This window comes from Rhinopithecus bieti, unplaced genomic scaffold (genome assembly GCF_001698545.2).
Source record: "Rhinopithecus bieti isolate Rb0 unplaced genomic scaffold, ASM169854v2 scaffold_22436, whole genome shotgun sequence".
Classification (NCBI taxonomy): Eukaryota; Metazoa; Chordata; class Mammalia; order Primates; family Cercopithecidae; genus Rhinopithecus; species Rhinopithecus bieti.
Window position 1 is genome coordinate 669,751 of NW_016810644.1, and position 15,881 is coordinate 685,631.

General features: G+C 61.1%; 2 protein-coding genes across 5 annotated transcripts in view; one reads left to right on the top strand and one right to left on the bottom strand.

The window, feature by feature from the left end:
• The window catches only part of COX6B2 (cytochrome c oxidase subunit 6B2), a 1,537-nt gene extending 902 nt beyond the window's left edge, over positions 1 to 635 (top strand). For both annotated transcript variants that reach the window (XM_017892599.1, XM_017892598.1), the window contains exons 3-4: positions 267 to 367; positions 459 to 635. In XM_017892599.1, coding sequence (XP_017748088.1) covers positions 267 to 367; positions 459 to 512 — 155 coding nt within the window. In that variant the 3' untranslated portion in view covers positions 513 to 635. The remainder of the gene's footprint in view (positions 1 to 266; positions 368 to 458) is intronic.
• Positions 636 to 6,881: 6,246 nt separating this feature from the next.
• On the bottom strand, positions 6,882 to 15,125 carry KMT5C (lysine methyltransferase 5C). 3 transcript variants are annotated; one of them, XM_017892587.1, is made up of 9 exons: positions 15,015 to 15,125; positions 12,924 to 13,178; positions 12,590 to 12,755; positions 12,118 to 12,227; positions 11,135 to 11,298; positions 10,999 to 11,018; positions 8,702 to 8,783; positions 8,314 to 8,498; positions 6,882 to 8,044 (listed from the first exon to the last, which is right to left on the bottom strand). In XM_017892587.1, the coding sequence occupies exons 2-9, from the start codon at positions 13,031 to 13,033 to the stop codon at positions 7,658 to 7,660; spliced, it is 1,224 nt and encodes a 407-aa protein (XP_017748076.1). In that variant the 5' UTR covers positions 13,034 to 13,178; positions 15,015 to 15,125; the 3' UTR covers positions 6,882 to 7,657. The 3 variants fall into 3 exon arrangements, with proteins under 3 accessions (XP_017748076.1, XP_017748075.1, XP_017748077.1); XM_017892586.1 differs by having other exon boundaries at positions 8,647 to 8,783; XM_017892588.1 differs by lacking the exons at positions 12,924 to 13,178; positions 15,015 to 15,125 and having other exon boundaries at positions 8,647 to 8,783; positions 12,322 to 12,687.
• Between the last annotated feature and the right edge of the window lie 756 nt (positions 15,126 to 15,881).

The following is a 15,881-nucleotide window of genomic DNA, read 5'->3' on the forward strand; positions in this document are numbered from 1 at the left end:
CGGGGCGGGGCGGGGCGGGGCGACGTTGGTAGGCGCAAGGCCTGATTTGGAAGGTGTGGGGCGAGGTAGGTAGGGGCAGGATCTGGCTAGGAGGAGCAGTGTGAGGGAGGTAGGGGTTGGGGCCTGGCTGGGAGGGGCGGGACGGAGGCCTCGGGGGTAGAGGGAGGCGGGGCGAAGCAGGGAAGAACTGGGAGGAACCGAGTAGTGGAAGGGCGGGACCTGTCCTGGAATGGGCGTGGCTTGCCGCGTGACCCCGCCCCCCACAGACTACCACCGCTGCCTCAAGACCAGGACCCGCCGTGGGAAGAGCACGCAGCCCTGCGAGTACTATTACCGCGTGTACCACTCGCTGTGCCCCACCAGCTGGGTGAGTCGGCAGAGGGGGCGCCGGGCCAGGCGTGGGGAGGGCTCGGCTGAGGCTGAGCCGGCGTCCCGCTCCCTGCCTTTCTGCTACCCAGGTGGAGAGCTGGAATGAGCAGATCAAGAACGGGACTTTCGCGGGCAAAATCTGACTGCCCCAGCGCGGCTTCCTCTGAAGATGCAGTGACCCTGCATCTTTTTGTCTCGTGGAGGGCTGGCCTCGGTTATCCACCCCTACCTCCCAGTGTTTAAGCCACGAATAATGTTATGCTGTTGCTGATGTTTCTTCTTCATGCCCAGCCAGCGGTGCGTCGTGGTGGTGGTGGGGATCCTCCCTGTGCCTGTGTCTGGGCTAACACTGCTTTTTCTAATAAGGGGCAGGTGAAGGACTGCTGCTCTATCAGGCAGAGATGGCAGTCAGGGCCCTAAGATAGGAAGCCGAGTGCCTCCTGTCCTTCTCCCTCTCCATTCCAGCAGGTAGATGCCTCATGTTGACAGCTATGAGCCAGCTCAGGGTCCCCAGTTCTCAACACTGTCCCACCTAGATGGCTCCAAGGTGTTCCTGCCTCTCAATCACCACACCTACCTCTCACCTCAGTCTTTTCCCCCACTCCCTTCCTGCCTGCACCATCTCCCCAGGCTCCTTCCCCATCCCACCCCCACCCATCCCATCTGGGGTCCTGAGGGGTCTTCTTTGTATCACCCAAAGCTGACTCCATCCCTCCCTCCCCCACTCTCTGGACTCTCCACCACTCTCCATCACGACTCCCTTCCCACCTGGCTCATTTCCCTCCCAGAACATCGAGATCCCCATCATGTGAGCCAGCTTATTCCCAACAGAGTCCCCTGGTGACCATCCTTTTGGCACCCACCCCCACAGCCAGGAGTAGCAGCCTGCTCAGTTCTCCAGTGCATCAGGTTCACCCCGCACCCCCACCCCACAGAGGCCGCTGTCGGTCTCTCCTACGACACATATCGCCGCAATTTCTCCCGTGACCCCCGCCAGACTGCCAGCACCCAGAGGACGCTCAGAGCTCCCTCGGAAACATTCTTTACTCCTTCCCCATCCTGGCACAGAGCCCTAGGGTTCTAGCCTGGTCCTGCTGAGGGAGCCGTGAGACCAGTCAGCCTGGGGTGCTGGTTTTCCCAACTGGCGCTCCCTGAACTATCAGCCTCCCAAAGGGGCTCTTAGGAGGGGGAAGTCCCAACCTCTGACTGAAGCAGTCCTCTGAGGCCCCTGTTCAACCCCAGGGTTCAAAGGTGACTACAACTAATCATGACAACTTGCAGGGTGACCCTAGACAAGCTTCTTGACCTGTGTGAACCCAAGGTTCCCCAAGGCAAACTAAGATGGCTCAGGACCCCATTATCAGAGGAGGTGGAGCTGGGTGAGCTCAGAGGACTGACTCCATCCTGCTCCCTGCTCCATGATGACCTGTCCATCACCTGCCCTCCACACTGCCCAGGACACACCCTAGGCGGGCCATCCCCCAGGATGACGCCACCTCTGAGATCTTGGCCTCCTGACTTTGTCTCTGACCACAACCCGAGAATGGGGTGAGGGTACAGGGTGTGGACTCAGCTACAGGAGGGCTTCCTGTTCATGCAACGTGCCCAGAGCCTTGCCGCAGGCACAGAGGTGCTGGTAGAACCACAGGGGCAGGACCCCTCTCTGAGTCACAGAATGGAACTAAGTTTGTGAGGTCACCCAGGTAACATCCCAAGCACAGGGCACCACACCTGTGCAGCCCCAACAGCCTCGTGACCTCCCCAGAGCCGTGTCTAGAACCCATTTTTGCGCTGTTGGCCAGCCTTCCTCCTTCCTCCTCCTCCCATCTTCTCTTCACTGCTTCCAGACCTCATCTCAGCACATTCTCACACTCCCGACCCCTTCTGTGGCTGCCACTGCCCCACTGATGCCTGAGCCAGGGGCAGGGGCAGACCTGCCCGGCCTGGCCTACAGCCTGGTGGACCATCACATGTGCAAACTCTGAACACCTCCAACATGTGCTCCGGCTGGCTTTCCCTGGTGTCTAGTAGCTGCGTCCTGAGACCCCCAGTGCCAGCCTCACAGTCTCAGCAACCTCCCAGGTCAGAGAAAACTGAGGCCATTCCACTTATTCCTACCCCCACCCAGAACACCTGCATCGTTGTTCGCTCAACCTCCTCCTCCCCACTTCTTTCTCCTCCTCCAGCCCCATCTCTTCGATCCTTCCATCATCCACTTTCCCCTTCCTCTGCAGTTCTTCCCTCAGAACCTGCTCTATCCTCCCAGCCTCCAGATCATGGATCCTGAAGGCCACCTGCTCTGCCTCTCCTACTCACTGTCCCTTGGCTCCTAGGGGCACAGCTTCACCTCCTCTCTCTGGGTTTCCCTCTTCCCCATCCTGAAGGTGGCAGAGCCCGAACGGCTCTGAAAATGAGTTCAGTCTAGGCCCTGAAGCTTACTAACCATGTGGCCTGGGACAAGTTCACTAGCCCCTCCGCACTGCTGTCTTTTCATCTGAAATATGGTAACAATGACATAATAATGACACCTCCACTTCCTAGGGTTGTGGGGAGGACGGCGATGTGAAAACATACAAAGCAGAAGAGTGTCTGGCCCTGCTCTTCTCAGTGTGTGGGGTCTCTAGCCAAGAGACGATTTGAGTCACTCAAATGAGCATGTCGGCTCAATTCTGGTGCCCCATCTTGTACTGGACAGAGGGACTGATCGACTGGACAGACAGCCCAGGGATGACCCCAGAAACCGGTGCTGGAGCTCTTGGAGGCATCTGGTTGACTAGCTTGCAGTTAGAGAGCGCCCGCCCGCACAGGGAGACACGGGGTCAGGGTGGGGAGTCCTTGGCTAGGGCCCTGCCTGCCTGCCAGCCAAATGCTGAGAGCAGTTCTAGTGCCACACACCCAGGTCAGCCCTGGTTGTCAGTGTTCCCTGTTTCATTAAACTTCCTTCCACCTTCACCTACAGCCACCAGCCTCCGAGTTCCTTGTTTCCCTTGCTCTGGCCTCCAAGTGTATGATGGGGTTCTCAGGCCCAGGCTTCGACCAGGGGACCCTCTGCCACCACCGTTTCTTCCCGTCCTTGAGCTACCTTGGTGAACTCATGACCCCTGGCCCCGGCTCCACCAGGATGCCCCCAGGTCCTGCCAGCTGGGAAGTGCCAGCATGAATTCCTCAAACTTCGTGGAAGCCAGGGTCCCCTGCAGCTGAGGGACCCCAAGCAGAACACCTACCCTCCCCAGGCCAGCTCCTGTCTGTATGGGCGACATGACTCAGAGCACCCAACCCCCTAAGGCTGTCCTGACCATCCACGCTGCAACAAGGATAGGGAATGATCACGGTGGCCCTGGCGTCTCCCCTCCCCCCCACTCCCCAAGCACCACTTGAGCTGCTGCCCAGCTCACGCCAGAAGCTGACTTTGGCCCCCATGGGGACATCAGGCAAAGTCCGGAGACATTTTTGGTTGGGACGGAGGGATGTTCCTGGCATCTAGTGGGTGAAGACTAGGGAAGCTGCCCAACATCCTGCAATGCAGAGGACACGCCCTGCCCAGAAACACCAGCTCAGCACGGCAGCAGCATGGAGGCCGGGAAACCCTGATCGCCAGTTTCTCAAAGCCCTCCGCCTGCTGAGTTCAAATGATTCTCCTGCCTCAGCCTCCCGAGTAGCTGGGATGACAGGCATCCGCAACCACGCCCACCTCAGCTTGTATTTTTAGTAGAGATGAGGTTTCTCCGTGTTGGTCAGGCTGGTCTCCAACTCCCAATCTCAGCCAATCCACCTGCCTTGGCTTCCCAAAGTGCTGGGATTACAGGTGTGAGCCACTGCACCCGGCTTGCCCCTGGGTTTTAACCCTTTTTGTTGGGGGTGGGGTGGGGTGGGGCGGATATAGAAACTTGTGAGAATGTGATGAACACTCTGAACCCCCTGTAAAAAACGTGCATATGAGTATGTACTCTCAACACTGAAGATTTCTGAAGGTTCCTGGAAGTTCCAATGTCCACCCATGAGTCCTCAGCTAAGACCCCCTGCTCTGCTGTCCTCTTTTCTTTTCTTTTTTTTTTTTTTTTTTGAGACGGGTCTCGCTCTGTCGCCCAGGTGGAGTGCAGTTGGCCGGATCTCAGCTCCACTGCAAGGCTCCGCCTCCCGGGTTCACAGATTCTCCTGCCTTCAGCTCCTGGTAGCTGGGGACTACAGGTGCCCGCCACCTTCGGCCCGCTATTTTTGGTATTTTTTAGTAGAGACGGGGTTTCAACCGTGTTGCCAGGATGGTCTCATCTCCTCTGACCTCGTTGATCGCCCGGTCTTCGCCTCCCAAAAGTGCTGGGATTACAGGGCTTGAGCCACTTGCGCCCGGCCCTGTCCTCCTTTTTCTTCTTCTTTTTTTTTTTTGAACGAGGTCTCACTCTGTGGGGCCAGGGCTGGAGTTGCAGTGGCCGGATTATCAGCTCCCACTGCAAGCTCCGCCTTTCCCGGTTTACGCCATCTTTCTCCTTGCCTCAGCCTTCCCGAGTAGCTGGGACTTAACAGGCTCCCGCACCTCGGCCGGTAGTTTTTTTTTTTGCATTTTTTTTTTTTTTTTTTTTTTTTTTTTTTTGGAGGCGGGTCTGGCTCTGCGCCCGGACTGGGTTGCAAGTGGCCGGATCTAGCTCACTGCAAGCTCCGCCTTCCGGGTTTGCGCAATTCTCCCGCTCAGCCTCCCGGAGTAGCTGGACTACAGGCGCCCGGCCACCGCGGCCCGGCTATTTTTTGTATTTTTAGTAGAGACGGGGTTTCATGTTTTAGCCAGGATGATCTCGATTTCTCCCTGACCTCGTTGATCCGCCGTTCGGCCTCCCAAAGTGCTGGGATTACAGGCTTGAGCCCACCGCGCCCGGCCTTTTTTTTGCATTTTTTAGTAGAGACGGGGTTTCACCGTGTTAGCCAGGATGGTCTCGATCTCCTGACCTCGTGATCCGCCCGTCTCGGCCTCCCAAAGTGCTGGGATTACAGGCTTGAGCCACCGCGACCGGCCAATTGTTGCAACGGCACCTGAATTTCAGAAACAAAAGGCCGGGTGCAGTGGCTCACACCTGTAATCCTAGCACTTTGGGAGGCGGAGGCAGGAGGATTGCTTGAGCTCAGGAGTTTGAGACCAGCCTGAGCAACACAGTGAGACACAATCACTACAAAAAATTTTAAAAATCAGCTTGACGGGGTGGCGTGCGCCTATGGTCCCAGCCACTCGGGAGGCTGAGGCCGGAGAATTGCTTGAATCCAGGAGACGAAGGTTGCAGTGAGCCGAGACGGCGCCACTGCATTCCAGCCTGGGCCACAGAGCGAGACCCTGTCTCAAAGAAAAAAAGGAAAGAAACGGACGGCATGGCTTCAGTTCATTATTCAGAGACAAATCCTTGGGGACTGCCACTGGAGCCATCTCTCTGCCGTTTGATGACCTGGAGCTCTGTCCATCCTTATTTTTAACATAAGAAAGGAAACAAACAGGGTTTAGCAGGATTTGCACTATAAGAAAGAGGAATTTTCTCCCTGCAAAAGAAATAGAACAGGCCATATTACCAAATGTATCTAACCGAGTTTTAAAGTAAACAAGGTTTGACCCGTTCTCAACTGCCCCCTTGTCCCCACCTCCCAGGGCCACTGCTGAGGTGCTCATATGGGTCTCGCTGTGGCCTCTCCTCCCCCGTTGCTCCCTCTCCACCAGGGCCAAGGAGAGTTTCCTGATACCTGCGTCCTGGCCTCGTCCACCTCCACAGTAAGCTTGTTCAAGGCTGGCAGATGTGGAGGTGCACAGGGGGGTCCTGGAGCCAGCAGGTGACCTGTAGCTGCCCAAGTAAGACGGGCTCGGTGGCCCCAACGAGAAAAGCGTCTGTGAGAAGCTGGAGGTACCTGGGATCAGGGAGTGCTCACGGTCAGCCGCTGTTAGTCCTTTTGTAAAACAAGATTGCAGGGAGAGTTAAGACGCCCTGGCAAAATCCAGATTCTGGATTGGACCTGAAGAAACAAGATTCATCATCCTGGCCTCAGACACAGCAAAGTCCAAGATGCCACAGCTGAGGAAGGCCCTGTCAGCGCCGCCTCCCCCAGGCCTGGCTCTGGTGTCCTGGGCAGCCCCCACACCCCCACTCAGCCAGCCGCCACCAGTCTCTCTCTGTTTGGACTGAGTTGTGGGAGGGGCCTCTTACTGAGAAGTGCCAGAAGGGAGAACGAAGGACCCTCAAGTCCCCATGTGGCCTTGGCAAGTCACTCTGCTTGCTAAACCTTGTTGACCTCACCTGGAAAATGGGAGGACCCGCTCCTAGGAGAGGATGGGTCTGAAGGCATTTTTATAAGCACAGCCCGAGTGGGGATGGGGCTCCAGCCTCAGTCCCCCTAGTCCGTCACCCTCCCAAATCCCTCTCCCGACAGCTCTCAGGGCCGCAGGCCTGGGTTGCCTCTTCCCCCTTCTCACCAGCACAGCTGAGGGTCTCACCCTCCCCATATCCCTTCAAAACATAAGCCAAAACAAAAAACCGCCAAGGGTACTGCTTATAACAAGGTTTTAATAAAATAAAAAGTTCAAGTGCTTCCAATCCCCCAACATACCCCTTTCTGGTGTGGGGGAGGGGAGGGAGCCCCCCACCCCAATAGCACCAGGATAGCACCATGAGAAAGATGAGGTCGCACCCGGCCTCCCTGAGACCCACAGGGGGTGGTGAGGGGAACATGCCCCCAGATACCCCCCAACCTTCCCCCCACCGTAGACAGCTGCAGAGCTGAGAGCGAACCCAGTCCCCTCGTGAGGGCAGTCTCTGGGGCGCGCCACCCCTCTGTCAGTTCCACCTCCTCCTGAGGCCTGTACTTCCGGGGAGATGCTGTGGGCTGGCCCCTGCCCCTTATGGCTTTGCTCCCTGGGGAGGAAGGGGCTGAGGGAGGCGGATGGCTCCTGCAGTCCTGAGGCTGGGGCAGGGGTGGGAAGGGCAGCAAATGGCCAGGGCTCCCTGTGGGAGTAGGGGTGGCTCAGGGGTCAGCAGTCACAAAGGGTCAGGGGTCACATCCCTGGGGGTGTCCAAACCAACCCCGTTCCAGGGTCGGAGCTATGCTGGAGTCAAGGGTCAGCTCCCTCCCAGAGGTCCAAGGACTCCTTCTGGAGGTCCTGGGGAGTAGCCAGGAGAGAGACCCCCTCTCCCTGCTGGGCCTCCCCGTCTGGCCTGTCACAGCTCTTCACCGTCGACATCTAGGTCGATGGAACCGTGGCTGACCACCAGCCGTAGGCGCTTGGGTGGGGAGAAGGGGGCGAAGGCGAGGGCCTGCTTCGGGATCAGGATGGGGCCTGGGGTCCCAGCAGGGTCTGGGGTGGCTGGTGGGGCTGGGGCCAGGCGACGAAGGTCCACCCGCACCACGTAAGGCAGCCCATAGCGCCGGGCCCAGTGCCAGTCCTGCTGGGGGACCCAGCGGGCGCGGGGGGGCTGGCCCAGGGCCACCAGGGCCTCTCCTCGCAGGCGGCAGTGGGGGCCACAGCCTCCCCATCGGTGCAGGGAGATGCGGGCGGCATGGTGGGTGGAGAGCACTGGGGCCCTCCGGGGCCGGGGGCGTCGGCGCTTCCGGGACCGCACTCGGGGCTGGGGCTGAGGCAGCCACTGGAGCCAGAGGGGTGAGGTGTCTGGGCGGGCACTACAGGTTGGCAGGCGCAGGGGTTGGCAGGCGGCTGTGAAGGTCCAGGTGGCAGGGAGAGGAGAAACAAAGGAGAGGTGAAGTCAGTGCAAGCTGGGCCGGTCCTCCTCTGGACAAGGAGGCGGCTCTGCCCTGCACTCCCCAGAGGAACGATGTAGGCAGAACTGCCCAACAGAGAGGCCTGCCAGGAGCTGAGGGTGGGAGGCAGGGTGCCAGGCTAGGCAGAGAGCTCAGAAGAAAGGAGACAGATGACCAGGAGCACACAGAGTAGGGGCTGCCGGGATGGCAGGGAGGGGTGCTCACCACAGAACGGGTCCCGGCGCAGTGGGGACGGGTGCACGCAGACCCGAGGGCCCAGCAGGCCCTGTCGGCCGCCGCTGTCCAGGCCTTGCAGCCGCCGCTTGGTCTCACGTAGCTGGTACTTGTCCAGGGGCCGTGGTGGCAACGCAGGCTCCCTAGGTCTCGTTCGGAAAGCTCCTTCGCCTCTCCTGGGAGATCGGGTGGAGGGGAGATGAGAGGCTGGGGCCGGACACGCTCAGGGATGGGCCCCGAGGGTGCGTTTCTGGGCTCAAGAAGCCCAGACGCCCGGGGCAGCCAGCCTGTCCTGAACCCACCCGCCTCTTGCCTGGTCCCCACCTCTCACAGGTGTAGCATTCACAGTGCTCATTCTTCTCCCCGAAGAAGCCCTCACCGTAGAAGCACGTCACCTCGTCCCCAGGCTCGATGTCCCGGAGCACCTTGACACAGGCGGCGTTCCCATCTGCAGGCACAAACTGAGGGCAAAGCCCGCTCAGCGCCCTGGCCCAGGGCACAGGGGAGGGCTCACCCATCCCCACGCCTGGCCGGACACCCTGGCCCTGAGCGTCCTCTTCTGGAATGGGGCAACAGCCGAGCCCCGAAAAGTGGCATTCTGAGGCGGCTGCCTTGTCCCGGGCCTGTCCTTTGCCTGTAGCCCCTGCACAATCCACCCACTGGCTGGTTTCTACCCCTCCCTGCAGGATGATGATCTAACCTGACCTTCTGGCAGCATGCAGCGCCAGCAGTGGTGACCGCTCCCTCCAGCCTCTGTGGCCTTGTGTCAAGCCCCACCTCTTCTGCCACACGCAAGCCCATCCCCTCCTGAGCTGCCTGCCCCCCACCAAACTGTTCCTTGGCAGCTGAGGTCTGAGCTCTGCCTGCCATGGGCTGCCCCCGCTTCTCTGAGGCCCGCCTCCACTCCACAGCCCAATCCGTGTGTGCTCTGGCCCTGCCTTTGGGATCATTCACCCAGGAGCTGCCCCGCAGGCTCCTCCCGGGCCCCACACAGCTGTGCCTCCCTCCCTGTTCCCCGTCTAGAAGGGGGCATGACCACTGTCCACCCAACTGTCCATTTATCCATCCACTGAAGACTGACATTTGCCGGGGAGTAGCCCTCGCCACCTGCCTGCCTGACGGCCCCCAGACCAACCGGCCACTACCTCCTAAGTGCGCCACCTCCCACATCCTCATCCTCCTTGCCTCCCTGAAACCCCTACTGGAGTCAGCCCCTCATCACCTCTCTGTGGCCACCCTGCCTCCAGCCTCTCCCCCTCCTGCCAAGCCTCTTGCACATGGGCCTCCAGGGTGACCTAAAAACCAAGCTTCCCATTATACGCCCTGGGGGGAGCTTCCGTGGCTCCCTGGCCCGGGCCACAAGGCCTTGCTGCCCAACCAAAGCCGTCATTGGGCACCCCCAGGCCTCCGGTGTGCCGTGTCCTGCTAGACGCCCTCCTTTGCCCCTGATTTAACACCTAGGGAAATTCTGCCTTTCTGTCGATGCCCAGCATGGCATCGCTTCTGTGAAGCCAGATGGTTCTAGATCGCTGGCGAGTCGGCCGCCCTCTCCTGTGCTCAAGGTGGCTAGCGCACACTCGCCCTGCAGAGCCTCTCCAGGTACCACCTTTCGTTTCCATCCTACCCAGTGTCTGTGTGTGGTGCCAGATCAGGGCCGCGCATTCGCTGTCCAAAACCCTCTGGCACACCTGACCAGCCTGCAGAGTTCCTGGGCAACCAACCCCATCTGAGATGAAAAACCAAAGGCCAGGGGTAGCATAGCCAGGACCCCAACTCAGTTCTGACCCTGGAGCTGAAGATCTGGACCCCTTTGTCCTGCCTCCCGGGGCGCCCCTCCAAGGTCTGTGCTCCAGAGGGTCCACCCTCAATGCCTTCCTGGAGTCGACCCTCCTCATTCCTTCCGCTTCCCGGCTATAGGACAACCGGCGGCCTCTCCTCAGTATGTCTGGACAGCATCCTGAGTCCTGACCCCTGACCCCTGGGGCTCTCTGGCCTCCCTGCTCCTGACACCACAGCTGCCTGTGTTGCTCCCTGCAAGTCTGGGAGCTCCCACCACAGGGCCCTGCCTCACTGCCACACTCCCTGCCCAAATTGGCACAGCTCCCAGCTCAGTTTTCAGAGGAGAAAGATGGCCAGCAGCTGGCAACCAGTGTTCCAGCGCAACTTCACAAACAGCCAGGCAACACTGGCCAAGCTGGAGCCCCTTCCTCCTTTTTGGTAGCCTTGTGACCAAATACCCACTCTGCTCCTTCCAGGACCCGTGGGAAGCCGTGGAGACAGGGGGCAGCATTTGGCTCTTTTTTTGTTTTTATTTTTGAGAGAGTCTCGGTCTGTCGCCCAGGCTGGAGTGCAGTGGTGCGATCTCGGCTCACTGCAAGCTCCTCCTCCCAGGTTCTCGCCATTCTCCCGCCTCAGCCTCCCGAGTAGCTGGGACTACAGGTGGCCGCCACCACGCCCGACTAATTTTCGTATTTTAGTAGAGATGGGGTTTCACCGTGGTCTCGATCTCCTGACCTCATGATCCGCCTGCCTCGGCCTCCCAAAGTGCTGGGATTACAGGCGTGAGCCACCACGCCTGGCCAGCGTTTGGCTCTTTACTGACCAAAAACCCTTTCCCCAGGCCGCAGGCACCCTTTCTTCCCACGTGGCCACTCCTCCCGAGTCCCAGGGCCTTACCTTGCAGTTGGGCTTGCAGTCTGGAGCCAGTTGGGGCAGGAGAGAGAAGACAGGTGGGTGAGCTCAGAGCTCAGTCGCCAAACCCTCCCACTACCTCCCTCCAGCTCTGCCTGGCCCCATCCCATCCCACCCTCACCATGGTTGATGAAGGCGGCTGGGCCCAGCCACAGCTGAGCACTTCGCTTGCGGGTTGAGTACATGATGCTGAAGTCATTCTCACCGGCCCTCAGCAGCCCCTCATCCGCCTCCCGCAGCTCTGCGATGCAGCCCACCAGCAGCTCCAGCTTCTCATTCTTTTTCCTGCCAAGAGGCCAGGGGGCGGAGCTATGGGCAATGCCTGGCCTCCTGCAGGTGCTCAGGGGACTCGGGCCTCTGGCACAGAGGCACCCAGGAAGCAGGGACTCCTGTGCGCTGGTGCTGGCTACTGGCGATCCGTCTTCCAGATCTTCCTCTTCCCCTCCCGCCTGGGTGGGCTTCCCTGCTCCAGCCCACAGCCTCACAGGACCCTGCTGCTGAAAGCCTTCAGGACAGCACGCACGCAGCAGATACAGCCCCCATTCTCTCCCCTCACTCTCATAGCACCTGCTCCCAATTCCCTCCTGTCTGGACTCCCCACTACTCGCCCCACCAGACCCTCAGGCTGGTGCTTCCCCTCTCAGTGTGAGCCTCGCCCTGGGAGCACTTGCTCATTCCTCGCAGCTCCCCTGCAGCATGTACCAGCCGGGACCAGTGACTGCATGTTGACTTGTCTGCCACCCGCCTCCTCACCAGACTGTGAACCCCGCAGGGGCAGGGTCTCCTCACTGCACTCAGGGGTGTTTAACATGTGGTGGGGGCTCAGGTCACGATGAGGTAAGGACAGCGCACCCCTAAGCAGAAGCCTAGTTCCTTCCTGGAAGCCCCAAGAACCCTGGGGTCACATCTGGGGTCTCCCGCTCCAGCAGCACCCTGGTAGCCATAAAGGTCTTCCAGGATTAGCCCCACTACCTTCCTAGGAGGCCCGGAGGACCAGGCACCTCTCTTTTCCCCGGTTGGCCAGTCCATGAACAGAGGGTCTCTCTTGTCCCCTCTGAGCCCTGTCTCTTCCAAGGAGACCCGGAAGGAGTCCTGCCCTCTTACCAAGCACGAGTGGACACGATCTTGGCCCCGTTGGTCTCCATGGAGTAGCGCGTGCAGGGCAGGATAGTAAAGCCACTTTCCGGCAGGAAGGCACGGAGGTAGCGATAGACCTGGTGAGGGTGAGCGTGGGGGTGAGGAGGCGGGGCAGGGGCATCTTTGGCCCTCTCTCTCCAGGAATCTAGGCCTGCTCTGCCACTGACTCACTGTGTGGTCTTGGGGGCCTCGTGTTCCCTCTCGGGGCCTCAGTTTCCTCATCCGTCAAATGAAGAGGTTGGAGTACATCTCAGAGGGCCCCCCCCAACTCTCCTCTCCTAGGATTCTCTGAGCCTTGTCTCAGATGGTCCCAAGGGCTAGGAAGTCAGGGGGCCCCAGGGGCTGCGCTGAGGGACTCTAGAGCGTCTGCCAGGCAGGACCGAGCCCGGTGAGCAGGGAGGACACGCGGTGAGGACGGGGGAGGGGAGGGCGCCCTCACGTGGGTCTTGAGGGCAGCCTCCTGCCGCGGGCCCCGGCTCTGGAAGTAGTGGGCCGTCCAGCCTCCCACCGTCAGGGCCCGGTACGCAGCCTCCAGGTCCCGCTGCCTCAGGAAAGTTTCCAGCGCTGAGCGCAGGTGCTGCTGTCGCCGCAGTGGGGGCACAGGGCTGGGGGAGAGGGCATGCCTGGGTCCCAGGGCCTTCCCGGGCCCCGGCCCCAACCCCCACTTGGAGCTGAGGGGAGGACCAGGCTGAGGAGAGGGCTGAGGGGCGGCAGTGGTGCAAGGGGAGGGGTCCTGACCCCTCGGGCCCACCCTCGCCCCCAGGCCGCCTCACCTGACGTTCATCTTATGGGTGCGGAAACCGAGGTAGGGGTCCAGGACGAGGCTGGTGGCCAGGTCGTCGTTCTCACACAGTTCTCGTGCTGTCACTCTGTCCGGCCCCATGGTGCCCTGCGGACCATGCTGCCTCTGGCAGAGAGCAGGAACAGGTGAGAGGGCAAGGCAGGCGCGGGGAGCCTGGCGTGGTGCTGACTCCACTCCTGCGCTACTCAGAAGCCGTGGGGGATGCTGGTGAGCCCCACAATCTCATCTGCAAAATGGGGAGAAAAGCAGTGCTGACTTCACCGGGCTGCTGGCGAAGATGGAACGCAACAAGTACTTCTGAGAATAGGGAAACCCCAGAGCCATGTCAGCCATCACCTTAGCATCTCTATCCCCTCTTGCTCTGCAGGGCAGACACAGGCCCCGTAAACACACAACCCCCACGTGCACATGCACACGGGCACCAGGCACACCCATGCACATTCAGAATGACACACACAGAGACACCCCCCCCACACACACACACCTCTGTGGGCCCAGGGAAAGCTGACTGGCAGCAGGGATCACCCTAAAGGCTTAGCAAGGTGGGGAGCCACTTCACCTCTAGCCCTCAAGGAGGAAAAGTCAAAGCTTCCCGCCAGCCCGAGGTCCCGCCCTCCACCCCCCCACGACCCAGCCTCGTCTCCGCCCCCTGCCTCCCCGGCAGCCTTCGGGAGTGGTCAGGAGGCTTCGGGTGAAGCCCCAGGCAGCCTGGAGGCGGGTGAGGGGAGGGAGGGCAGGGGAGGGATCCCAGCACCTGCTCCCTCTCCAAGGATTCCAGGGGAGGGGGGCTCAGAGGACAAAAGCAGGGGTGGGGTGGGGAGCAAAGGAAGACTATGGGGAGGCAGCACAGGTCAACATTTACAAAAACATGTTTTTAAAGCGGAGCCAGGAGAGAATGGAGAGATGAAGGAAACCATCCAAACCCCTAACCCGGACGGAGGGCCAGCCTCGTCCCCGCACCAGGGCGCCCCAGGCTCATCTGCGCCCGGGAGGGGAGGAGATGGGGCAGGGCAAGGAGCGGGAGCTGCAGAGACGGCTGTAGAGGGGTCGGGGACAGACTGGGAGGTTGCGGAAGAGAAAGAGGGGGCGCTGCGGAAGGGCACCAGGGACGGCGGGGAAGCTGGAGGCAAGGACAGAAACGCACAGCGGTGGGCACGGCAGGGGGCCGTGCCGGGGAGAAGGCTGCAGCCGGGCCTGGGGGTGCTCAGAGGGGTGTGAGGAAGGGAAGGGGGTGCCAGGGAGGGCAGAGAGCGGGGAAAGGCCTAGGGACCCAGGGAGGAGCCAGACGGGAGACCTGGGTGGGGGGGCGACCCAGGGACGGTGGAGAGGATCCTGGGTGTCCAGTGAGTGAGGGGACTGAGAGGGCCGACAGGGGCCTAGGGATCCAGACGGGGCTTGGTGGGGTCCTGGGGAATCCAGGAAAGGGAGACCCTAGGGAAGGGCCTGGGGACCCAGGGAGGGGCCTGGGTAGGCGGTGAGAGCCCAGGGCAAGGGACCTGGAGGGTCAGAGGCCAACCTCAGGGTCCAGGGAGAGCCAGGAGAGGGGTCAGGGAGAGGTTCTAGGGCACAGAGAGACCTAGAAGGTCCAGGAGGAAGCCTGGAGGGTGACAGGAGGTCAGGGATTGGCCCTGGGGGTGCAGGGAGGGCCAGGGGTGAGAAAGGGGTCAGGGAGAGGCTCTGAGGGTGCAGGAAGAGGCCTAGGGGTGCAGGGAGAAGCCTGGAGGGTGAGGTCAGGGAAAGGCCCTGGGGGGTGCAGGAGGAGGCCTGAGGGTGCAGGGAGAGGCCTGCAGAGTGACAGGAGGTCAGGGAGAGGCCCTGAGGATGCAGGGAGGGCCGTGGACATAAGAAGGGGGTCAGGGCCCGGGTGAGGAAGCACAGGAAGGAGGCTGCGGTGCCGCGAAGCCCGAGGCCCGGCGAGGGGACGGGAGACTTGGGTGCCTGGACACGAGGAGGGGCCGGGCGGGGTGGGGGGCAGTCGGGGCAGGGGGCGACTGGGAGCCAAGGCGGCGCAGGGCTGGGGCCGTGAAGGGGCTCAGAGATCGGGCCCCGCGCCGCCCCTCACCCGCTTCTCCTCCTCCTCCTCCTCCTCAGGCGCCCGCGCCGCCGCCGCCAACACCTCCCACTGCCTCCTTCAGCTCTCGTCAAACACTGTCGCCGCACCTCCCATCTGCTCGCCGGGCCCGCCCCGCCAAGGCTACTGAGGCTTTCTATTGGTCACGGCTACCGCCACTCCTCCGTTGCTGCGAAGCTCCAGCGCTCCCATTGGTCAAGCCGCAGTCTTTCCCCGCCCGGTTCTCGTCAGTACCCAGATAAAATCCCGCGCCACCCCACCCCCGCCGTCAAACGCCGCGAACTGTTGTCAGTGGTTCACATCGCTGTCCCTCAGTCTCTGCCATAGAGACGTGTCCCGCCTCCTCTCCCACTGCGGCCTGAAATCGACGCACTCATTGGCCGAAAGCGCAGTCGCTCCGGGCGAAACTCGGGTTGGGTCGGGTTATTCAGGTCCAAGTGGAAAGAGGGCGGGCTCTGCCAGCACCAGTAGTCGTATATGACTGGCTGGCCTTGGGACAGCTCCTCTTTCCATTGGGTAAGGCATCCGTCCATCACCATAGAGTTGCGGCCTCTCTCTTCTCTTTCTCCGAGGAACGCTTCAGCCGCAGGAGGGAGAAAGCCAGAGCGGGCGGGAGGAAGGCGGTGAATGTGTGCGCACCGCCATCCCTCTCCCCTCCCTCCCGGTGAAGCCTGCGGTTACTAAGGCGACGAAACTTTATTGACAGCTCTGCCTGGCTACAAAGGGCTCTTCAGTCTCTCTCCCTCCCAGACCACCGTCTCCCTCCCTCCCTCCCCGTTTACACCGCTGCGTTTCGGGAGTATCCACAGCCATTCTGTGGGACCTTCCCGCGATATGAACGGGGTCGGATGGAGGGGA

Excerpts from the sequence above, each read along its gene's own strand:
- KMT5C (XM_017892586.1), bottom strand. The coding sequence starts at position 13,033 with ATGGGGCCGGACAGAGTGACAGCACGAGAACTGTGTGAGAACGACGAC. Across the intron at positions 12,756-12,923 it reads ACCCATAAGATGAACGTCAG|CCCTGTGCCCCCACTGCGGC; the intron begins GTGAGGCGGCCT and ends CCTCTCCCCCAG. Across the intron at positions 8,784-10,998 it reads ACTGCAAGCCCAACTGCAAG|TTTGTGCCTGCAGATGGGAA; the intron begins GTAAGGCCCTGG and ends CTTTGCCCTCAG.